The 26,585-nt window shown below is 38.6% G+C and overlaps 1 protein-coding gene and 1 pseudogene across 1 annotated transcript; one reads left to right on the top strand and one right to left on the bottom strand.

Moving 5' to 3' along the window:
* Positions 1–783: 783 nt before the first annotated feature.
* LOC139727902 (uncharacterized) lies at positions 784–26,232 on the bottom strand. The gene is made up of 7 exons (XM_071638873.1): positions 25,947–26,232; positions 7,105–7,300; positions 6,204–6,424; positions 4,796–4,948; positions 3,267–3,430; positions 1,812–2,053; positions 784–1,473 (listed from the first exon to the last, which is right to left on the bottom strand). Exons 1-7 carry the CDS (start codon positions 26,061–26,063, stop codon positions 1,019–1,021), a joined length of 1,548 nt encoding a protein of 515 aa, XP_071494974.1. The 5' UTR covers positions 26,064–26,232; the 3' UTR covers positions 784–1,018.
* Positions 14,978–17,012, top strand: LOC139727901 (uncharacterized; annotated as a pseudogene).
* Positions 26,233–26,585: the final 353 nt, after the last annotated feature.

The raw sequence follows: 26,585 nt of genomic DNA, 5'->3' as shown, positions 1-26,585 counted from the left end.
TTACTGTAATTAAGCCTAACATCCTGAGGAATACCACGCGTCATTTCTACAGCTATGTCTGCATCTTTTTTTTTTATGGCAGCACTTGCAACACATCTGTAAGGCGTATCATTTCGTCTATGGTAATGAGTAATGATAGTAATTGATGATACAACCACTCGATTTAAAGTCGACTATAATAGACAATACTGTAAAACATGTAAAACGATACACACCGCGGTTACTGAGTACAGAAGTATCTGAGTATTCTTGTCGAAGCCTAATATTATTTCATTCCAGTTTTATACAGAATAATGTTACAAGCAATGTTTAGTTTTAGTAACGCTGAAGCGATGATAGATATGCACAGTACACACAGTGATCCTCTCCGTCAAAATACACGATCTTACGAGACTCAAATCTTGTCTATAAACCGCAATGGGAGGGGGTTGGTAACATGAATGCTTCTATTAAACAAAAAATGGTTACAAACGTTTAAAAGACGAGACTTATGACGAATCCCATCGAGTTCAGCTGTTTGGTTACACGTATACCTGAGTCTTTCTTCTACACTACGTTTGACTGTAATAAGGCATTTTGAATTGTTGTCACCAACCTTCCATCAAAATATCAACCACATTGTCGTTTTACATCATAGATGATAAAACGTCTAATAGTACATTTTTTGGTCAAATGATAAGAACAGTCAAATGGGGATTATCTCCCCGAAAAAGAAAAAAAATCCTGCTTTTGCAGATGAGTATTGATAAATCTTTCTCAAGTCAACACTATTGACTACCACAAACTCCAACTCGCAGCTAACTTCTCTTCGATGGCGACTTCACAGTCCACGCTGTTATTCTGGATTGCTAAATGAGACCATTTAGCCGATGCAGAGAGTAGCAAGGCCTTGGAGGCACACTTATCCCAACAATGGTCCATATCCGGATACTTTATGAGTGTCGAACATCCATGTGTCTCAAAAACACACGCACACACCAAAAATTCCCCAAATAATTGCTCCTCAACTTCTTCTCGTCTACTCTGTTGTCACAGATCCGCTGCCGAGCTCATCGTCGTCGTCGTCCTGTGGCGTCATCGCATCTTCATCTTCGTCGTCCTCGAAGCCCACGGTGGTGTGGTGGTGTCGACGCCATTCGTCTTCCGTCCAAGGATCCCGAGAGCCGAACATTCCCCGAGTCGATCCTTCGGGATTTTCCGGCGAAACGCTTCCGCGATGATGGTTCTCTCGTTCGTCATCATCATCTCGACTCGTGGTGGCGCTGTCTGGGGTTATCAGCGCCGACAACTCTTTGGTCGTGTGTCGGTTGACCGGTGTGGCAGTCGTGAATACTTCGTTGTTTTCGTGCTCGCTATGGTGAGTCTGGTCCTGTTCTTTGTGGGATGAAGAAGGAAGATGACTCCCGAAAATGGCCATTGGGTCAGTCTGGTCGGTGGCGTCCTCCTCTGGCGGGGAGTGAGTTCCCGTCATGGCTAGAAAGTATAAACGAGGGACTGTTTAATCACCAGTAATTGCACTCTGTTAATGACACAGATAATTATGTTGCTTGGTGTTGTTCGTTGACAAAACAAACTTTTGACGTTGGGAAAGTTAGAGAAGGGCTGAAAGCATGATACAAAATATACGACGAGGTTCGAGATCAAAACTATATTCAACATTATTACTTTGTACGAAACTTTCATCAACAAGGATGTTACCGTAGTGACACATCACTTATATTTAGTTTTGTTTGTTGTCTGCATGCTCGAAATTCTCGTTTTTGTAGCCTACATTAAGAATGGGTAAGAAAGCAAGAGAACAAGTATCTCACGTTCAGGTGGTAATGTTGAAAACGAAACGGTTGTTCTGGCCGATGCTGATTGGGTGAGGGAGCCCGAGGCTTGCTCACCAAGGAGGTCCGTATCTGCCGCGGTCGAGACGCGTGCCGCACCGTTGAGAATGCGTGCGCGTCTATCGACATCTGGGGGCGCTCTTTCCATGCAACGACAGTGCGTCTTGGAGAATACCCAGTTCCGTCTGCACTCGGGCTGTTCGCATCCATGACCAACACAGCTAGATAGAAATAAGATATTGAAAAAACAGCCGTAATATGCAAGTAACGCCAAAAAATTTTGTTCTGCCCTGTCACGCCGTCTATGGTGATGGCATAAGAATTAACTCATGTAGTCAGCCTGACAAATAGAATATCTCTTTTCGATGAGTCCGTTCATTTGAGGGGGTAATGGTTGGTTTGTACATGAGCGGTTCATACGAAGACTACGATAGTGACGGAAGAATAAAGTCTTGACTAAAAAAACAAATCAAAGTTTTTCGTAAAAAGGGACTATTTCTGTGTTGTTATTGGTATTATGGAGCTTAACGTTTTCGCGACGCGGACGTTCAAATGAACAACAAGAAAAAAAGGACTGTTCTGCCCATAATAATAATAATAATAATAATAATAATAATAATAATAATAATAATAATGATAATAATAGTGGCCTCTTATAATGCGCTGAAGTCCATCAAGAATGATGCACATGGCGCTCTTACAATAAGCAAAATTGCTTATCAAAATTAATCTATCTCGCGTCGTCTGAGCTTCCTTTACGCGTTCTGGACCATTTTTGCGTCCGCTCAATTCACGACGCAGAGAGCTACTTGATGCACTGATCATATGGGGGGCGCCCTCTTACTTTGTATAGGTTGCGTCCTCGCGTCATCTATCAATTCATCATTTGATTTGAATTGAATTGATCTAAAGCCACTTACATCTAAAGCAACACGACGCAGGGAGAGAGTAGAACGGCCAACGCAATCATCGTCTTAAACATCCGCATATGTTGTTAGGAGCAAACACAACGGAGGGGGGGGGGGGGGGGTGGTGTCCACTCTCCGTGGTTCAAAGTGACTAGAAACAGTCAGTCAATAAGAAGAATATCAACTGGGAAAATCGACCGATGTGAATGATGAAAGATGTGGGACGCTGTGTGCCTCCCTGTTCGTCCTTCACAAGAGTCCATCACCCGCTTCCCGGTCACAATGATTCTTACACACAGTTTAGGCCTCGGCACACCGAGCACGGCAACGGCAACGGTCCGGTTTGTTGCTATGGTGAGCTAAAAGGAACCATGTCTGGTTCTGTTACAAAAATCAATAAGTTTGGTACAAAATGACCAAAAATTTCACTCTTACGTAAAAAGTAAGAGCATCAAAATCCCCAGTTGGACATTTATTTTGTTAGCCGTTACCGTGCTCGGTGTGCCCACAGTTGTGGTATTCCTACCTGCACTGTGTCTGTTGGAGCTCCACCTTCCCCCTTCTCATCTTGAGGCACCTTCTGTCGCCCGGCTCACAGGTGCACTCACAGGTCTCCAGGATCTGCACAAACGGATGGGGACACCTCTTCCGACACTTGCAAGCACAGAGCGCCACGCTAAAGTCTTGTTTCTGTCGAGGTTAGAGGGGAGATAGGGGCAAAAATACGTACAGGTAACAAATATATTTAATGCAATATTTAGAACAGAGACAGCTTTTATAACGAAGATAATACACTTTGTCTGTTTTCCTATGAATGATGTAAATGGAAACGACAGCTATCTATTGTAAAGTTACAACCACTGTGGCAACTAATTAAACACATTACTCAGTAGAACCGTGCCATTTCTGAACGTTCTCTTCAAAATTGTGAAGTTTTCTCGAGATTGCAGAGAGTGTCTTTGCATTACTGGAAAATACAAAAAGATAAAATGATGCATCTTGTTGTGTGAACTGTCGTTTCTCTCTTTTTTTCATATTTTTCAATACGGTCACACAATATATTTTATCTAACTGCACTTTTTAATTAACCGTAACAGCCATCGAGAAATTTGATAATATTTGACATTTAAGTAATAAACAAGTTAAAAACGCGCACACGCAAGAATTCCATTAAAAATGTAGAAAGACCGACATTCGCACAAATTAAACACTGGGATATGTTATTGTGTCGAGATCACGAGTTTCATTTTTTCTTAAATGAAGAGTCGGACAGGGACAGGTGTGATTGGAGAACTCCAATCCATCTTTCGTGGTCTTTCTTTCTCCACGTGTGTCCTCTCCTCTCTCGTCCTTCTTTCTTTCTCTCTCCATTCATTCTTCACTTACAACTTTCATGACCACTTTCCAGTACTACACGCACTCATTTCACTAAGCTGTCTATACCCTCCTTAAAGTGATGGAGACCAACAAGTCGATTTTCATCTTGGTGACATCATCGCAGTCATCTTTTTTCCTACCTGCTCCTCTTTCTCCCTCTCTATCTCCCCTCCCACCCCATTTCTCTCTCATTATCTCTGTCTCTCTCTCATAATATGCCAATCTTACTCACATCTTTTTTCTAATCCACTTCCCACCATCACGGCTAATCTCTCCTCCAAGTTCTCTACTGCCGTAATCTACCATAACTAGAATATACCACCCTTTGACGCTTATTGGGTCCTTTTTTTTCTCTCTAAAGCTCGCCTCACACTGTGCAATTTTGACTAGCAATAGCTTGCGGTTCGTTTCAACCAAAGAAAGAAAAAAAAAATGAGTGATATCTCACGTCGTTGCTTCTTTGTTGCAGGATATTTAAAAAAATGGCGGCTGTTGTATGTCGCAGACCTCGATCCTTACACTGTGCACCATCAGCTGGCGTTCTCTGCGATGTGCAAGGAATCGCACTGTGTGAGGCGGGCTTAAAAGAAATTGTAATCGTGGCATGTGATGACGTCTTTAAAAAAAAAAAAAAACCAAAACAGTAATCAAAATCTGACTGCAGCACTCTATGCTAACCTCTGGGCACGGCCGAGGAGCGCACGGTATCTCGGCGTCCGGCCTGTTTCGACACTCACACGCCGTGTCCTCGTAGAGGGTGTAGTTCAGGAACTCGCTCCGGTGAGTCACGGCGCCGCTGGCGGTGATGTCCGTTACCACCACTTTGACGAACTGAAAAGTTATAACATCATCATCACATCATGGAATCGTCATCACCTTTGATGCCATATATAACAAGCAACAATCATGAATGCTTCATCGTTGTGATAGTATATAAGACGTGAGGTATTCATGAAGCTCCAGACGAAATTGACCAATTTGAGAAATGACGATTTTGTGTGTATGTGTGTGTGTGTGTGTTGGGGGGGGGGGGTGTTTTTCCGCTGATACTTGACCGTCAGTTTCGATCGTTCCATAATGGTAAGGCCTGGCATTCATAAATATTTCCTTTAAAATCTATCTGAATAAGTATCTGATCACAGAAATTGAAGAAGAAAGAAAAATATATATCATGCAACTGCAGAAGGCAAGGAGTAAAAAAAAAATTTAGTTGGAAGAATTTCTTTTTTCCAATTTACCTATTCTCTGCGATATTTGATAAACTTTTGAATAAGAAGCAAAACAAACTAGCTAACATCTAAAAAACAACTAAACTCTCAAAAAATATCAAAAGAAAAGCACGAGCAAAAAAATTACGCATAAAGCAAAACAAACCAAAGTACGAGCAGCGTATAAGCATTTTTGTGTATGTGTGTATATGTGTGTGTGTTTGAGTGTGTCTTATTCAACATGATGTTAAATCTGTAGACAAGACTGGTGTGATCGACATCCAAAGTGAATGCATAAAAACAACAACAAACACTCACGCTTACGCTCCATTTTTATATGCCGGTTTACTGGACTATATTCAATTCACTCAATTTGTAATTTCTTCTGATGACCCAGTAAGCTATTTAATTGTCGCGGTAACAAGGCTCTGTTAAAGCGGGACTTTAGAAAGTTGATTGGAAGGAGCAGGTGAATTAAATGGTTTGTTACTAGGCAGTCGGAAAAACGTCTACGATTAATATCAGTTCAGTTCAGTTCAGTTTTTATTTCTGCATTTCAAAATCAATACAAATCAACAAGTCAACAAAATACTTGCATAGTCATTTACACAGCTAATATTCGTAACGTTTGGATCTTACATACATTTTCTTCTTTTTTTTTCAAGAACGAATATCATATATGAAAGGAAGCAATAGGAAATGATAAAAATGAAATGCAGGGGACCATCATCATAAGCTAAGCTTGACGAGGAAGATGGCCCCAGGTAAAGAGATACATAAAGAAAATCTTGCCACTCACTGAGTGGGAAGTAATTGTGTAATCAATACATGGAAACGGTCTAATGTAAGAAGGTAGAGAGAAGCCCCGTCCCATATACCGGTCTAGTGACGTTCACCCGAGTCCCAGGGACGCTGGCGCAGTGCTGCAGCTCGCTGGCACAGCAGCCGCTTTCGGCACACCGCCGCACCCACGTGCACTTCGGGTAGATGTAGCTGCCGGTCCAGCGGGGGAGGTTGAGCTCGTCGAACATGTCGAGAAGAAGGGGCTTCGGTTCTGAGCACGGCACTGACTTCCCGTGGGCAATCCAGGCCGCCATTGCTGAGGGGGGTATTAGAAGATGGAAATCAGCTAGATACATGTGCATGCTCATTCTGTTTAATTCAGTAATATAATATCTAAGTCCATTTTCAGAAGCATTCTGTCCATTTTATCATTCGCCCCTTCTCTCTGGATTTAGAGTCATCACCTTGAGTGGGTTGTGTGTGTGTTGTGTGTTTTTTTGTGTGTGTGTGTGTGTGTGCGTGTGTGTGAGGTGTGTGTTTTGGGTTGTTTGAGATACACATAGAGGAAAATATAGTGCACAAATTGTTATGGTTATATTTATGAATGTATATTTCTGAAATACGGACTACAGGCCATTTCAATGTGGTGACGATTCACAATGATTTTACAGTCAGAATCTAACGAATCAACTTTTTAACAAATCATATTTCCATATCTAATGAAAACAGCAACAAAACAAATGACAAAAGAATTAAAACAGAACAAATAGGGATGCCTAACCACTGCGAGAGTTTGTGTGAAATTGAAAACATAATTACGTGCAAGAAGTTACGAGCATCTGACGAATGCAGGTATCAAATACCAATTCGTATCAATCACCTCTCTTGTATTCTTCGTTCATTTATTTGGACATTATTGTAGATTGAATGTAAAGCAATAATTTCTGTATTAATGAATTTGTGAAGAAAATATATATCTAAGCGAAGGAGATTCACCTTGTTGACTAATCTCCTCGCTGAACTCGATGGAGGTGCCGCTGTAAAAGAGGCGGCCCTTGTTCTTGTCCTGCACGGTCTTGTTGACCATGGCCGTGAACGTCGGCTGGAGCTCGTCTTCAGTCACGAAGATGCGCAGGAAGTCCGGGCTGGCCCTGACGGAGCTAAGCTTGCGCTCCACCTGCAAACGGTACTCCTGTGGAAACAAATCGGTGGTTTGGGAAAGGGGACAAAGCGAAGAAGAAGAGATAACATCTTCAGCAAATTATGGCATTAGTTTCAGTTAGAATTTATGCATGTCACCTCATTGGAACGTTCAACAGATTTCCCGTCTTATGTCTAGGGAGAATGCCATGAGGACTGCTGATTAAACTTCCATATAATTTATTTAAATTCATGGTGATGACTGCAACGTTTTTGAAGTCCCTCTAAAAACCAAAGTGCGCCCTCTGGTGCCTGAATCGTTTCAGATATTGCAATCAAGTTTTGGGAGCGGTTCGAGTGAAATCTGTTTCTTTGTTTAAAAAAAAATAATGTTGATATCGTCTTAACGCTATTCACATTCATACACAACCAGAAACCAAATGACTCCCCTCTTTTTTTTTTTTAGTTTGTCATTGATCTGCACTTGGTATATAATAGACTCTTTATTTGTTTACACATCAATTTTATCCATTTCAAACAGGAAAGTTTATTCATCCTTCACTTGAAAAAAAATGAAAACATAAAGCTAGTGTCAAAAGAATAAAAAAGGTGAAATAATGTATTTACCGTATACAATAGGTCTTAAAAGTCTATTTCAAGACGGTGCCCGATGATAAGAAAAAGGCCAACCCAAGATTTTACGAAAAGCACTGAAAAAAAAAAAATCGGGACCAGGCTCACTAAACACTCATCTTATCAAAAGTCGTTACACTGAGCTCCTTAGAAATAGCTGAATTCAGATCAAATATTTTCATTCGGGATAACTGAAGAATGGACAGGAGATAAGAGGGTCATGAATGCCACCAGAGAATGAGAAAAATGATTTAGCACCTCCCATCAAGCTCCCATTAAACGGCTGGCGATACTCGCTCCTCGTTCGTTTCAACGATGCCGCCTATTTAGAAAATGATTTACAAATTTGTTTGACCCCGCGCCCTCTACGTATGACGGTAGGAGATGCTTGTTGGGGGTGGGGTGGGGCGGTATGAGAGAGGCTGTCGTTTATCGCGGATGCTACGAGCAACGTTTTCTCAGGCTCTCGCGTTCACGCTCGGACGTTCTTCACAGTTATGACATTGAAAAATAGGTTTATTTGAACACCGTTTGAGACAACTGGGTTGACACGAAGTTCAAGTACCATATAGAGCTGGCACTCGTTAGATGCGTAGATGGAACAACGTGACATATTTTTATAAAGACCAACAGTTTTAAAACTTTGTAATCCCGTTTACTTACTGCTGATGTTTTTTTTTTTTCGTTTCTAGTCCAGAATTCTATGTACACCACTTTCATTTGACTACAGTATATTAATCCTGGTAGCGTAGATTTTATATATCTGTGCCGATTCGCCTTCACGTATAGGTGCCACATTATTTTGTTTACACTCGCTGTATTCATTAGGGATTTTATACCACATGATGGAGGTGCATGATGTCAATCGCTATTGAGATATGCGGTGAACGTACATGTCTGTTTGTTTGTTTGTTTTTTGTTTGTTTGTTTAGTGCTTATCATTACTGTACGTTTCTCATATGATTTCCAGTGAAATAGTTTGAGGAATATGAGAAATGGATGAAATTAGAAATGACAATGAAAATATCAAGCATATACTCTGTAATAAATCAGATGAAAATGTAGGGACAAGGCTGACGGATAAACGAATATGATAATCCCCACGTAGACATAGCTACATATCCACACACAAACATACTCATAAGAACACAAACATGCACACGCCCACGCACATATACTAGTACATGCAATCTATCTAAGTTTGGACCTTAACCTTCCATCGTTTACATATTGAAATTGGACTCACTGTACGCATTAAATTCAAGGAAAAACTATCATTATAATGCCGGAAGTAAGTTTAACATTGCCACACAAACACACAAACTACAAGGTGATAGGTTTTCCATTTCCCGTCAATCCAATTTGATCCATATCCCTCAGTCAAATCACTTTTCAAGCTGCAAGGTAGGTTATATCATTCAAGAAAAAAGCAAAACAAACTTTCAGTCAGACTGCATGACATTTTTTATATGTTTTGTGTTTACTGTTGTTTTTGTTTTTGTTTTCAACCGCAACCTTTTCGGGTTCATGCTAAAGGAAATGTATGTATGTATATTATATATATATATATATATTGTCACATAAGCGACCTTTTTTTTTTTGTTTAGTCTGCTACCTTGACACGCAAGCTTTCAAATTGAAACAAATCAAATACAGTTAAATCAACGTCTTTAATAATCGAGTTTTGGTTTTGTTACAAAGTTGAAGATTTGATATAAAAATATCAAATACAAAACAAAGTATAAATAAACACGTACTCTCTAAAAAAAAATCGAGTGAAAATATTCACTCCTAAAAGAGTGAATACAAAAAAAAAGAGTGAATTTAGAGTGAAATTGGAGTGAATTTTGAGTGAAATGTTCATTTTCACTCGTTTTAGAGTGACCTCAGGGATCACTCCCAAATCTTCGAGTGATCCCTGAGGTCACTCCAAAATGAGTGAAAATGAACATTTTCACTCCAAATTCACTCTTTTTTGTATTCACTCTTTTAGGAGTGAATATTTTCACTCGATTTTTTTAGAGAGTAACTTTTGGCTATACTGCTCTGGGTTCCGGGTTCGTGTCCCCCCTTTAGTAGTTGGTACTGCGCCAGCGTCGTGCCCGGTAGACCGCAGGTCGTCAACGGGTGTGGCTCAGCAGGTGTGGCTCAGCTAGCGACGCTCGTCCCTCGTACCGGTAGTCGCCTCAGCATGACAGTCCCGCTCGCTCGCCGACGTTAATTCAAGCCCCGTACCAATCTGTTTTATGAGCTAACCAAAGTGTTTCTCTGCCTAATATTCCCTTACATCAGTACTTATACATAAACTGCTGAAATCGATTAACATATGGCTCAGACAGAAGTATGCATTAAAAATTCTCCTCACAAAGCAAACTACCTCTACTTACTAAATTAAGACTTCCCTAGCACCTAATCATATTCCTGAATATCATTAACCTAACCTCACAGCCGGATGAGCTCGCCTGAACTTAACACAATGATGTAATACGGCATAACTGAATCCAATTAACTAATTTTCTTTTATGCATACTGTCTGGGGTATCCTAACCAACAGAGGCGTCATTGACCTAACGAAATTTTGTACAAAATCAATGGTTAAACACTCGAGACAAATATATTCCTTTCCTGACATATATATATATATATATATATACATGGCTCGACACTAACTTTTTTGTTTGGTGGCCCGATGGGGCCACCAAAATCCTAAATTTCAAATTTTTGGTGGCCCGAGAGAAAAATTTGGTGTCCCGAAAAAAACCCAATAAAAAACATTAAAAGTCCTTTTTTTTTTTTTTTAATGAGTCAAATATTTAAGATTTATGATAGTAAGAATTAGAAGTTGGACATATCTACTCATAAATAAACTTCAACAAACTTGCAACACTCACTCTCAGGCATTCATTCAGTCCTTTTCATCCATCCTTTGAACAAATTTAACTGCTAATTTCCGGCGCAAAAAGTTACGAATTTATTGACATACTTTTCAAAAAATTTTGGTGGCCCGAGGCGGGCCACCAAATTTGCCCTTTTTTGAAATTTGGTGGCCCGACTTTCAGTTTTGGTGGCCCCGGGCCACCGGGCCACCGTTAGTGTCGAGCCCTGATATATATATATATATATATATATATATATATATATATACCAATATCATTCCACATGCAGATAGGTGAATACGAAAGAAATCACTAAACCTGGAGTACACCACACCCTGGAAAAACAAAACAGACTATTAATCAACTTACATTATATTTTTCTCAGATTTCGTGAGTTATGAATACACCCCTTTTACCTAATCCGGTATGAACGGTAGAATGTTGTAATGATGTGAGGCTGACAATCCAATTTGTTGCAAGAAGTCCGGAGTAAAGTTTGCTCTCTGTTACTGCGACGAGTGCTGTGAAAATGCATTTTCACGTATGCTTAATGCTAAGAAACATAAAAGCGCCAGAAGGGGGGGGGGGGGGGGGGGGGGGGGGGGAGGGCATCCATTCTTTCATGAGCATGTTACGTACATTGTATATTGGTGTGTTTATTGCCTCGCTGTTGTCGACGTATGCATCATTGATGCAAAGTCGCTTATCGATACTATTGTGAGGCGCAACTTTAACGCAAATAGCAGTGACAGCAACAAGGGGCGAACCTGGCACATAAAGTCTCCACTCTGCCATTCAAAGCGGACGATCAAAGCACACCCTGATTGCTGTAATGGTGACATTTTACCTCATTCATCACCATCTCATGAACAATAAACCAAGAGCATTTCCACGTCAGCAGGCTTCAAATATATATATATTTTTTATTTCGTTAAACTCTTCTCTCTATTTGGAGCTTATCAGACCAATCTGTAAACTCAAATTAGCGAAAGCCACGACAGACATACTTTAGTCTCGAAATGAAAGCAAAAAAAACAAACAAACAAACACAAAAACAAGCAAATAAAAAGGGACTGGTTGGAAATGGACAATGAAGAATTCTTGGAAAGGATTATTATGACTTTGTAGGAATACAAACATAGATTCAAAACCATTTCGAATTTGTTTGTGCCGATTACATTCATAAATAATTCAGGTTTGAACCGATTTCTATTACGACGAATTTGTCAAAACTAAAACTAACAGAATACGAATACACAGAGCGTTTATGGTCATTTTACTCAAAATCTCATCTGTTTACTGCCTTCTACCGCGTAACCCATTTGCGCCTGTGTCGACACAAACTTCGAGCAATGTCCAGGAACGTTTTACAGTTGCTTTCAAGCTTACGCAATCACTGTCGAATTTCCAGTCGTACTATCAAGCGAGCGAGCTGGCAAAGTCAAATAAAACTGAATCATTTCATGTATACGTGTATGCATTAAAAAAATTCACCTTTAATCGCGTAATAGCCCTACACGATGAGCCAAAATATTGGCTTCTTTCGGGGGTGGGGGTGGGGCGGGGATCAAGGTATCACTTGTTGCTATTGTTACTTTGCCTTCGCCAAGATGATGTGAGGTAATGTGACGATGTGACGCGTAAATCCTGTGGAATGTAGGACGGGTCAAGACTATAAGCTCATGCTTTCATGCCTTTAGTTCTCAGTTTGCTGAATCGATATTAGTCGCATTCACATGTACAAAATAGCGGGATAACGATCGCGATGCAAATCTCAAGCTTTGTATTTCGCCAAATCGCCTATACGTGTGAATACTATTAATAACTGGCATATCAAGATACTCAGATTCGCATCATTGTGAAGTAGCAAATTGACGATACAAACAACCGAGTAAAAGATGTCTTTAGTGGCAAAACAAATAGAGGAACAAAAACATGAAATTTGGGGTTGCTTTTAGGTATGATACCTCGGTGAAAGCTGCAAGGAGCGAGACATACAAAAATGTAAAAGTTCGTTAATCCCAAGGTTCGTTAATCTTGAAAAGAAATAAGATCGTTAGTACGCACACTTTAAAAAAAAAATAAATCTCGGAACTTTCGTTCGGGTTATAACGAATCCTATTTCATTTTCGCATTAACGAACATCTAGGTATAGGGAAATGTTTGTTTCGGAATAACGAACAGAGCCCAAACAAAACACGACGTGTGTTGTATGTGATTATGTTTCGCCCAAATAAAGTCATAACGTAAATATTATACCAAAGATACCATTATGGCCAACTCAGTACGCAACCATGCGTGGGGTACGGGAACAGTATATGAGAGCAATAAGCCAGATCGGAGTTAGCTCATGGGCGCTCTATAATGGTAAGAATGACCTTTCTTTTCTTTTTCTCAATCGGTAAGGGGCACTTCAGAGCGACATAATTCATAAGCTTTACTTAACAATTTATTCATCAACTTTGTTCAAATAAATAATGAACTTGCGTATAGGCCAGATGACCAGAATGATCCGTCAATATCTATTAACACTTGGGAAAGCATCCATTTCATTATTTTGTATTGAATGTATAATCAACAATCTCTTTCTAATCTCTTTCATTCTCTTTGATATTGCCACATACCACTTTTGCTGTCAGGTGGATGTGCTGGCAAGCAGCATTTATAAGCATTTCATGAATAATCATTATATCACAGATGCTTATCCAAGTGAAATTAAATGGATGGTATACAGTATTGGTGGAGATGAAAATTGGGCTTTTAACTTTTTGAGAGATACCAAGAAAACACTTATGATATAGTACAGAGCATACCATTTTAAGAGGAATCAAAGTTTATTTGAAGAAAATCGGGTTTGGAATGACCCACACTTTATTAGAATCGCTCTTTTTTGGATATCTCAGCCATTTCAAAACCAATTTTTATCAAATAAATGTTGAATTCCTCATAGACTTACATGCTCTTTCATATTTCATACGAGGTTTCTCATTATCTCACCAAAAGTAGAAACCTGAAATTAGGTCTCAACCAAAACTATACGATCCCTTTAAGAAGTAGCTTGCCCGTTGATATGAATTACTTTTTGTTCTGCTCATGCGCAAAGTGGGACTCCGATTTCATCGGGAACCATTTAAGCTGACTTGATTCGTTCGAATGTAATATACTATAATAATATATACTATATACTATATAATATATACTATAATATATAATAATAAAGTCCGTTGCGTTGTTAAGCAATTAAAAATTTCAACGCAGTCTTTTGCACTAATCTCTGCAATTCAAATTCATAGTGTTCCTAGTAATAATAATCTCGTTGAACAGTTGAATCAACTAAAAGCCGATCTTGATAAAATTCTTGATATTGAAACTAAAGGACTTATGATTCGCTCTCGGATACGATGGATGGAAGAGGGTGAGAAAAGTTCAAGGTATTTTTGCAATTTGGAAAAGAGATCTCGGGAAAAAAATGTATTCATAGGATAAAAAATGAAAAAGATGACATTATAAGTGATAACTCTGCTGTTTTAGATGAAATTCATAAGTTTTATCAAAATTTGTATCATAATAATTCTCAATTTGATAATTATGATGCCTTTTTGGACAATATTGAAATTCCGAAATTAAGTGAAAATGATAAGATTTCTTTGGAACAGCCCATAACTAAAAAGGAAATTTATGATACTATTATATCCATGAAATGTAATAAGACTCCTGGTTTAGATGGATTACCTGTAGAATTTTATACTACTTTTTGGCCTGATATTTCTGATATGCTTCTGGATTCATTCAATTATTCAATGGAAAAGGGTGTAATGTCCCAATCTCAAAGAAATGGTGTTATAAGTTTACTTCCTAAAAAAGACAAAGATACTTTTTATTTAAAGAATTACAGACCGATTTCATTGTTAACGGTGGATTATAAGATTTTTGCCAAGACCTTAGCATATCGTTTGAAAAAAATATTTGGGAGAACTGATTCACGGAGATCAGTCTGGATTTTTGAAAGGTAGAAATATTGGTTCTAATATTCGTTTGATTATGGATGTAATTGAATACACTGAAATTAATAATATCCCTGGGGCAATCCTTCTCGTTGATATTCAGAAGGCCTTTGATAGTGTCAATCATGATTTCTTGTTTGAAGTTCTGAAACGTTTCAAGTTTGGAGAGAGTTTTATTAAATGGATTAGGACCATTCATTCTTCTAGAAAATCTTTTGTTATGAATAATGGTTTTCTCACAACCCCTATTAACATGGAGAGAGGAATCTTCCAAGGTTGTCCAATCTCTCCATATTTATTTTTAATGGTTATTGAAACAATGGCTCTTGCAATTAGACAGAATGATAATATAACAGGTATTCCTATTTATGAAGCTCAGTTGAAGATATCACTGCTTGCTGATGACTCAACTTGTTTTCTGGATGGGTCTACTCTTTCATTTGATAGTTTGTTTGAGGTATTGAATGAATTTGCTGCATGTTCTGGTTGTAAAATGAACATTTCAAAAACAGAAGCAATTTGGATTGGGGCAAAAAAGGGGTCCCAAAATTTTCCAAATGCTGATAAAGGTTTAACTTGGAAAACTGATACTTTTAAAACTCTTGGAATATATTTTTCGTTGCAGTTAAAAAGAATGTATGATCTTAATTATAAAGTTAAACTGAAACAAATTGAAGGAAATTTGAACTGCTGGAGAGCCAGAAACTTATCTCTTATTGGGAAGACTTGTGTTATTAAAACTTTGATTTTGCCACAATTATTATATTTATTCTCAGTTTTACGTATAAAGATTCCACGACAGTTCTTTAAAGAACTTGATAAGATGTTTTATAAATTCATTTGGAATGGTAGCAACGACAGAGTAAAGAGGCAGCGTTTGTGTAATGATTATTCCTTGTGTGGTCTTCGTATGATTAACCCCTACATTTTTTCATTGTCTCAAAAATTGCAATGGGTTAAACTGCTTTAAGATGATAATTATGATAGTCTGTGGAAAAAAATTGAGTTATATGCATTAGATAAATTCAACAAGAGAAGAGATATTTTGTGGAAAGCTCATGCTCCTGAAACTGTTCTGAATAGACTCGACTGTATTCACCTAGCTGATTCATTGAGAACTTGGTACTTTTTTGGAGAGAAGTTTGTAAAGAAAGAATATGATAATGATTTTTTATATTTGGGATCATTTCAATGTATTTGGTATAATAGAAACATAAGATCTAGGTCAAAGCAATTCTTTTATTATGAAGAATGGTTCAGGAATGGCATTATTTTTATTCATGATCTTCTTAATCCCCCTCATCCAGGTTGTAAACTTTTTGAAGAGTTAGTACTCGATTTCGACATTTCTCCTCATGATAGAAGAAAATATATTTTCTTGTTGAAGAACATTCCTTCTCCTTGGTTGGATGGACTTAATGTACATGATCTTGATATACATGGAAAGATTGTTGATAAGCTTGTACAAACCTTAAAAGTACCTAAATACGCATATTCTATTATGGTTGATGAGTGTTTTCCTGAAAACTGTATCACTTTTTGGGAAGGATTAGGTGTGGACCGTGAAAATTTGAATTGGGAGAAAATCCACTTGAGGAACTTTAAATGTACTATTAATACACGGCTTCGTTCCTTTTATTTCAAAGTTTTTCATAAAGCAATTGCGTTGAATGATTTTTTGTTTAAGATTAAAAGAAAAGATTCGCCAAATTGCTCTTTATGTAACAAGACGCCAGAGACGATTGTTCATTTATTCCTTCACTGTGAGAAAGTAAAGCCAATTTGGAATGAGGTTATCAGTATTATTAATCAGAAAGAAGGTACAAATAGAATCGTCTCAGAGTTTGAAAAAATGTTTGGTATAAATGAGGATAAATATTTAACTTATATTTTTCTTCTCGTAAAATATTATATTTATATTTGTAAATTTCAGGGTACCACCCCAGAGTTCATGGGATTGAAAGCTTGTCTTAAGACTAACAAGGATTTAGAGTATTTTTTGGCAAAGAAAAAGGGTACGCTTGCTTTACATTTTCGAAAATGGAGACTGGATTTTTAACTTGTTTATGTAGTTGAACCCGGAGTCCCGGATGTGTCACTTATTTTGTTGGTCCCCTTTTATTGTTTGTTTTTGTATCTTGATAGACTACGGACCTGATGAAGCAAAGGGTTTATGGTAAAAATATGTTCCTAAAAACCTCGTTATAACACTGTTTTATTTGATAGAATGTATATTGTTTAGTAATTCATAATTGACATGATTAGTTTTTGTATGCTGCTTTTTCTTATTTTTTTTCTTTTCTTGTTTATTTCTATTTGTATAATCATGTTTTTGATCTCTGTAATTTTGTTTGATGTTGTTTAATTAAAAAAAAATTGAAAGATTAAAAAAAAAAAAATCTCTGCAATTCAACAATAATTACGTGTACACGCAACATTGAGACCAAGACACACAGACAATTTCTGTAAATCAGCACATACAAATATGAATAACATGACGGTTGGGCAGTATTACTTCAGGAGTGTCCATTAAAGCAAACCAATGCCCCTCATCCCCACATGCATACTTATACATGTACATACACATATGCGTGTGTGTGTGTGTGTGTGTGTGCGCGCGTATGTTTATTATGTATGTGTGTATGATAAGCATGTACGCATGTGTCTGTGCACACACATGATTATACTTCCAATCTCGATCTTTTCCCCTCCCCCCCCCCTGTAGAAAAAAGAAAGAGAAAAAAAAAATAAAAGCTATAGAAGCAATCATACGATGTTTGACATTTGGTGACCTACATGGGGTGAGAATGATGACGAATGAGTAGCTTAAAGAGCTCAATTATGACGCCAAGAAAGCACCACCGGGCACATTATTTCGGTTGGCGGTAGACCACACCGTGCGGTGGCGTTGAAAAAGCCCGCCCGCAAACCAATCATGCGCTATTATCCCCTGCATAACATTAAAAGTTTTACGACAAGCGCGGCGCGTTATTGCGATGGTGTATACTTGTTGGAAAGTATGGGGTGCGTGACTTGTCTTTACCGACACTCTTCGGTATGTCAAAGAGGACAAAAATAAAAGAACGCGACGGAAGAAACTTATCGAAGAAAAACATGATCTAGAATGGTCGAAAGCATGCCTGATTCGCCCGCTATAAAAAACGTTACAAATTTCGTGTCCTTGGGATCAGAACAGACTACGTCTCCGTCCACGCGATAATAATCATAAAAGCAAAGATCAAAGGGGATGCATTAGTCAACAAGTTTGTTCAATGATCACATCTTATTGTTGTAGGAGGAGGAAATTAGTTAAAAAGGCAACGAGTGCCACCGCAAAAAGGGGGAGAAATGTGATAAGAATGGCACTGAGATGCTATTAGTCTCGATCTGTTTATCTTATCTCCCTTCATTGTCTGCATGGGTGAAACCGTGGGCGGTAAACAACTTGCCCGCAATTAGCGCGCGCCGACTGCAGGCAGCTCTTTACTGGTACAGACCTAGTACTATAGTATTATACACGCGGACGTAAAGGCACGGTTAAATATGGCGGTGTCTGTCTGCGACCAGACTTTTTATGCAAAGCACTGTTATTACGATGGCGATGTCTGATGCTCTTTAGTTGGGTGTTCAGGTGAGTTACGTGGGGTAGGTGTAAGAAATCTTTTCAAAAAAACATTTTAAGCCACTATACAGTGATCAGGGCTGCCAACATTGGAAACTAGTTGAGAGTGAGACTCCCATAGGCTAATGCTATAATTTAGGAGTCAAAATGAGTGAGATCAATAGAAATGCATGCAAATGAAATAAAGTTTTACAGTGAGAAAGGACCGAAATGAGTGAGAGTTGGCAGAACTTCAGTGATGCATGTAGATGTAACGTATGTAACTACCCTCGAAGCTAGTGAAATGCTTTTTCTTTTGTTTTTTTTATAATGGGTGAAGCTGCAAGGGAATTATACAATACAATACAATACAATGTTCTATAATTTGTCTCGTATATTACATGAATCTTTTGCAAGCGTTTGAACAATATCATTTAATGACATGTATACATTGTACTATGTTTTTGATTTTCGTTGATTGGAAATAAATTATGATTGAATTGAATTACAATACCTTACGAATGATAAAGAGTGATTTGACGAGAATGTTTGCATGATTTTTCTTACATAGCGAAGATAAGCAAATACAAAGGAGGATATCTTTATAAGATAGCCTAGTCAGACCTTGGAAATAACGAACACGGGGAACAATTACAGGGAAAGACAGAGAGAGAGAGAGAGAGAAAGAGAGGGGGACGAAGCGGAAAGCCAAATAAACCGAAGATTTCTTCACATTCTCCATGTTATGACATCCGTATTCTATACGGTATGTCATAATTATACGTGTGCCTGTGTATGCGTACGTGTTTGCGATTAACTATGAAGAACTCGTAGATTATGAGCACATAGAACTTTCTGGAATGATGTATGCGTGCATGAAGAACTCGGAGATTAAAGCATAGAACTTTCTGGAAAGATTGGACGACGGAAGGATGATTGAATTATCAAGGATTCTCTTTTTTTATATAATCATGGGAGACTGCATGATAGTAACTGTCTTTGCGATCAAAAACGGATTTATTGTTGGTCTTCTTAATTTTTAATTATGCCATAGGACAATTCTGGACCATCTAAAAGCTAGTCTGAAAAGAAAGAGTAAGGTATCGTACGCACAACTGTGAAACTTTGACCCCCAAAATAGCAAAAACATTATAGGGAAGTTATAAAAGTGTGAAATCAATCTAATTTTCGTAAAACAGTTCATGAACACTTAATATCAATATGCAAATTAATGAGTTGATGTTGTCATCTTCTCACAACTTGCCATATATATATAGTTTGTACAAAAATCTTGAAACGTCTAGTCTGTTTGTTTGTATGTTTGCTTTTTTTTGTTAAAATGAAATTATGCCCCAACCTATGAGACTGATCATTATTTTGAAATTATTCAGGCAGGAATAACGTGATATTTTACACTCTTATAGCAGAAAATTTATTTTTTGTGAGTATTTTTATACATGATCAATGGAAAATAGTGAGATGATGGCATAATCGGCTCACTCATTTCCATATTCACATAAAATCTTCGAGAACTGCTTTGCAAAAATCGGTAATCTTTGACATTTCATTATTTCCTTACTTTTCATCCGAATGTATATAAGATTTTCGTGTACTAGTAAATTGTTTGTCTTGTGTGTGTATGTGTGTGTGTGTGCGTGTGTGTGTGTGCAAATCAACTCAATTCCTGTCCAGAATTGTCCTTCTAATATGTACACTGTGTAGTGCGACAGTATTAACGACAACTGCACACGCAAACAAAAGTGAGTCGTGTAATATAGTATCCTAAGGTTAAAAACTTGTGGTATGAATTTGTAGCTCATTTGACGCACTTTGTAATGATAAGATGGATAATGGAACAATCCAAAAATTCCCTTTTACATTCTATATACAATGCTCTGATTCTCTTATTCCAATATTGTTCAAGGACATTGTGGCTCAACTAAAATGAATTCAATTCTTACTCTTCAGAAACGTACTGTGCGATTGATTCAATTTAACCCCTTTAATTCCGATCCCCAGTTCGATCAATTAAAAACACTGAACATTATTAATGATGTTCCTACTTTTCAGACTGCTGCTTTTATTAAAAAAAAACACTTTTAATCACCTTACTTTTTTTTTCTACCGCTTTCTGTCATTTATAACGACCGCGTCAGTCGTTCGTTTATCATATTCAAAACGCCCAAATCATTAAAACACCATGAGAATGATGCCTGAAGCTCTATGCCCACAGTAGGTCACTCAGACACTGCTGTCCAGGGGACATTGGTAGTCAAAGGGATACGTTAGTTGGTAGCATGCAAGACCATGAAGCTAAGATATTTTTTAAAGGGATGGTGTAGTGTTGCTTAGATTAGGATTCAGTTTTTAACGTAATTATGCGTAATTGGTCTACTTAGAAATCACATTATCAAATGTTAAAGAGCATACAAAATCTAATAGGAATTCAAAGTTTATTTGATGAAAATCGGCTTTAAGATGGCTGAGATGTCCAAACACTAAGTTAAAAAAGCGATCCTATAATAAAAGTTTTGTCCAACATTTTATTAGGATCGCTCTGTTTTGGGGATCTCAGCCACTTCAAAACCAATTTTCATGAAATTTTGAATTTATCTAAGAATTATATGCTGTTTCATATTTCATAAGACAGAGATGTTTCTCATTATCTCACAAGATCATTATCAAAAAGCGTTGGAAACCCTGAAATCCCAATTGAACCGAAAGTATTCTATCTCTTTGAACTAGAAACAATTTATTGTTAAGGCCCGGTCCCACTGGCTGATGGACACAGAAAGGACACAGCGGACGAGCAAACTTTCGGGGGTGGCTCCATCCGCTTTCATCCGCCCCAGAAATTGGCGAAAATTTGCGAAAACAGAACGGAAAAGAACGGACGTGTGTCGTATGTAGCGGGGATGTTAAACGGATGTTCATCAGAAGCCTAGCGGATAAAAGCGGATGGAAGTGGATGACAGCTCCGAAGGGGTTACCGGGATAATAGCGGAAAGAGCGGATGCAGAGCGGATGCATCACGTACGCGTAACGGAAACAAACGCTTTTTCCGTTTTAAATACTTTATATACGAGATGCATACGCTTACATCCTTTCTATTTCCGTGCTGCTAACGATGTACAGACGTTCCATGTACCTTATCTTTCCTCCCTTTTTCCGTTTTCAGCTGCAGCGGATGTGAGTTGCGAGGATGCCCAGAGGATGCAGAGAGGATACAGCGGACGTTTAAGGGATGATAACGGTCATACAACGTTTGTTGCTCGTATATATCGCGGATTTACATCGTACACGGCGGAAAGTTCATCCGTTCTAAACGTTTTAAGCAGCTTAAAACTTTTTGCGCGGATGAAATCACCATGGACGGATGCTCGATGGATAGAGCGTATGAAACACGTATGCGATGAGTACACAGCGGATGCGTAGCGTTTTCCAACGGATGGCAAGATCTTTTTTTTACGTTTTACATCCTCTTTGCATCCGTAAGTGCAGTGGGACCGGGCCTTTAAATTGAGCCAAGTTAATACTCTAAAGGCGACCCAATGGTAATTGCGAATGCCTGACGATTGTCGGACAAGGTCAGGTCACAGTGTTGGAATACAGCAGCCAGTGGTAACCGTGGTGAATAATACGTAGCCGCTAATTAAAAAACACAAATTCCATAACAGAATAGGTAAAGCAAAACGATACGTAAACAAAAACAACAGCAGCAGCAGCAACAACAACAACAACAGCAGAAGCGGCAGCATTAGCAACAACAACAGCAACGAGAACAGTAGAATAGATTATCAGCAGTAGCGGTTTTTCCGTAAACACCTATGCATCACTTTGAATCATTTAGGACATAATGCATGTACGTAACCTCAGAAGGCTGATGTCATTATAATACGTGCCTCCTGTCCCGGCGTACGAGGTCAGAGCCCGGTGAACTTGCTGTTTTTACTCCTCTCACTGTTCTATACTGATCATTGAATTTCATTCCAATGATGTCATGGTTGTATGGACAAGTCCTAGGGTTCAGTCAATCAAAACCACACGACCAAAATGGGGGGAAAAAGAGTGTCATTTTGCCTGTTAGAGTTGATGATTAATGGTAATGTCGAATTGTATAGACAGTGAAATGCAAAGTGTTTACGGAAGGGGTGTGGACAATATTGCGTCTCTCGTTCATAAAAAAACAAAAAGATTGATTGATCGCCTAGGAATGTGACAGTGATGTAGAACAAGTCGAGGTCGACTAAAAATATAACACGAATGTTATACACGGTATATACGTTAATAAAAACAAAAAGATAAAAAAAAATACGATAACTTCTTGATTGATCGCCTAGGAACGTGACAGTGATGTAGAACAAGTCGAGGTCGACTAAAAATATAACACGAATGTGGAATCAAATGATGGTTAGCTGTATCATGGACATTCCATGTTCAGTGAACTTTTACCCGGGTTTTGGGACATAGATATCACTCTACTTAATTTTTCTTAGTATTTATGGAATTTTAAACTCTCAGATGCTCAACAAGAGGAGGCCCATGACATTTTCTAGACTCTTTTCCTTTTTTAAGCTGCACAAGACGTACATATTGTTGCTTTCTGTGCCAAAATATTTTGCAATATAAATTGCTATCTCAAAACATTCCATTCTTTACATTTATTATCCATTGATCATGTTGAGCGTTAAGATTTACTTTATTTCAGTCCATTGGGAAACGAAATGAAAATTTTGAAAATATAAAGTGGCAAAATTTGCGAAACCTATACTCTAAGCATGATACTCTATACTCTAGCAAACTTTAATGGGGAATTCCGGATCAGTTTAAAGTTGGTCTGGTAAGACAGAGCAAAATCTTACAAGGAAACCGTGAAAATTTAACCAAAATCGAATAAAAAATAAAGGAAGTCAACTCTTCTCAACAGTCTGTTTGAATATGCAAATACGTGAGTCAATGAAGTCATGACGTCACAACGTGCCATATAGTTTGTACACAAAATCTTGACATTTCGAGACCTGCTGAAACTCAAATCATGCCCCATTCTCAAATCATAATTTATCCAACTGATACTTATTCAGCCAGGAATTAAATTGTTTTTACACTTTCACAGCAGAAAATTGAATTTAGTCAGTTTTTGTGTACACGATCAACGGAAAATGGTGCCGTGACGACATCATCAGCTTATTGATTTACATGTTTAGATCAAGGGTTCGAAAACTGTTTAGCAAAAATTAGCAGAACTTCAGAATTTCATAGCTTCCTTAATTTTTGTCCGATCTTAATCAAATTTTCCCTGTTGCACTTATAAAATTTAGCTCTTTCTTACCAGACTAACTTTAAATTGGTGCAGAATTTCACTGTTACAATTCTGTGACAAGACACTGCTCTTCATAAGACTGGACGATCTTGTGAATTTCGACATCCTCCCACCCCCCCCCCCCCCCCCCGCGCCTTCCCCATCATCCAACCTCTCCCCTTCCCCCTTCCGCTGCGACGCCATATTCATCTCTGCCATACCATTGCAGCTATAGCTCTGAAAACCTGTGTGAGACACACGGTTATAATTGTGACGAAATTGGACAGATAGTCAAGCATACCATCGCATGCCATGTTTGCACCAATGGAATAGCTGTCCCAACTTTACTTCCTGATACTTTCGAATTGCACCAGTTGCTCTGGAAATCCTGCATACGGACTCTCGCACGCCAGCGTCGCTTCCGCCACCATCCAGATGTTTGATTGGCACGCAGTGCTTCTGTCTTCAATTCTTTCTTTTTGTTGTTGTTTGTTAGGAATTATTCTAAATTTATCCGTCAAGACGAGCCGTGCATGTAAACCAGTCCGGCTAGCCCACGTGGAAGAGATAAAAACGTTGCACGAGAGGTGAGACACACACAAACATGACTAAAGGAGAAAACAGCGCACAAGTGCAACGCATTTCCGTGCGCTCGTTATGAAAAGAAGAAAAGAAAACAAGCAACGACACCATGTGGCAAGAAAAATGATGAGATCGTTAATGCTGGTGGCGTCCTCTTACAAACGCGTCTGCTTCCTGGGTCCAGGTGTTGTTGTTGCAGTTGGCTTTTCCTTCGATTGTTTACCACTCTCCATCCAAAATCATGCAGTTTTAACCTGAAGTACAATAAGTGGGCCGCCTACGTAAATGTATTTGGTGCGTGCATATCACACCATAAGCGTCATTTGCGTACTAATTGAACTTGAAACGATGTGGACCACAGGTTAATGACTATACATCGACTGACTGAGTGAAGATACTTACAAGGTTACTTCCCATGACCGACACTAAAAGCAATCTATTGTGTTTTCAAAGGCATATGTATTCAAAGAACAAAGACAAGTTGTTGTTGTTGTTTTTTTTTTCTCCAGTGGCAATATGACCGTGATCGTTCTCCCATGTGTTTTACAGTATAATGATGATACCAGCGAAGTGAGACAAAAAAAAAAAACCAACAATCCTCGTCTACCTATAGGCACATGTTATTCCTGCTTCCTTGTTAGCATTCCATCCTGTTCTAGGCTTATCCACTTATTATGTGTGACACTATTTTCCCTGTTTCTGGATAGTATACTAATTCTCACGGTTTTCTTCTTAGTCTCTCTGTTTTATTCTCTTTTTGGATCGTACTGCTTTTCTTCTTATTTCTTTTTCCTTTCTTTATATTCTTTCTTCCGTCTCTATACATTTCTTTCTTTCATTTCATTTTTTTTTTAATGCCGTTTAATGTGTTCAGGTCATTTCGCTGTAATGCTGGTTATGTAATAGCGTCTTGAGCATCATTTTTTAAGGACTTCAGCGCTTTATAAAAGGCCACTATTATTAAGATATTTGAGTGGATTATCACTGTCTGAAGCTGAGCTTACGCAAAGTAAGTTGTATCTGTTCCTTGTTGATGATGATGTTGGCATATTTTAGTTGTCCATTGTTTGTCTCTATCCTCACGCCCCTTCTCTTCCACGAAAGATCACACAAAAATCGCGACCACAACTGAGTCATTAGCCCATAGTTATGCTGAACTACATTGGAATCGCGCAGAATAATGATAAAAACATGTTATGATATTTGTGCTTACACAGTGAAATCAAGCTGTCGATTGTTTATAAACTGCCACCCCCCCCCCCCCTCCAAAAAATGTGAAAAACAAATTTGTTGACATGAAGGGTCACATAACACTAAACTTTAACATAACTGCCTCGATCTATACTAACTTCCTCTGGCATAGCGGAGTCGTAAGTCTATTTTTGATCAATTTTGAAAAAAAAAATGAGTGAAATGTCAAGCACAAGCGATTGTGCATGACACGAGCGATGACAGAATTCAACTGTGTGAGCACGATGATCGTTCCACAGGTTTTCGTGGAATGTTCCTCTGGATGACTGAGCTCCACATTTTCTCTTATGTTCCCGTTGGTTTCGCGTAATCCTGCATAATATCACGTTGAGCATCGACTTTACAATTTGGCTTCTTAATCCTGATGGACAAGAAAAAAAATGTGGGGGAAAACACATCACCAGACTTGGATTCTATACGAGTAATTAAAGGGAAAGGGGGATAAAACTCACCTGTAACATAACTGCCTCCGAATGCGACAATTCTCGTCTCCTGCTGAACGCGACGCTGTCGCAGACGGTAAAGACCAGTAACACGATATACGTCACAACTCGCCGAAATGACTCCATTCTCGATGTTGAACTGTATAATTATAGCAACTAGCGTCGGGAGATGACGTACGGACGAGAATGCAGCAAAAAGACAAAACCCTCAAAATCGATATTTGGCAAACGTCTGTCCTCTGTCAGCAAATATCCATCGAGTTCTGACGAAGAATTTTGTGATCATCATTGGAGAGGTTGTCAGCTCAAAACTTCGACCGTCCTGATGTGCTCGATCCCTCGCCGTCGATGGGGCAAGGCAATGACTCTCACTTCTGGACTCGTCGCGATGTCTTTTTATCTATCGGCATTAATTTCCATGATTGTAACAAGCGGTCCTGATCACCCTTACGACCCCCTTGAAGATAAGACTTGCCATATTATGTTTTAGTCCCATAGTAGATACTCGGACCACTTGAAGTCACTCAAAGTGTAATGCGTTGCCATGTTTTGTCTTGATTTTTCCTTTTTGATACGCACACTGTTGTGTATTAGAGCGCCTCCCGGCAATGTAAACACACTCGCCGCTCAGATATGATTGCGAATGAT

Source organism: Diadema antillarum, unplaced genomic scaffold (assembly GCF_040938485.1).
Source record: "Diadema antillarum isolate AM-2024a unplaced genomic scaffold, OU_Dant_1.0 seq00000160_RagTag, whole genome shotgun sequence".
NCBI classification, from domain to species: Eukaryota; Metazoa; Echinodermata; class Echinoidea; order Diadematoida; family Diadematidae; genus Diadema; species Diadema antillarum.
This window is presented reverse-complemented; position numbering and strand designations above follow the sequence as displayed.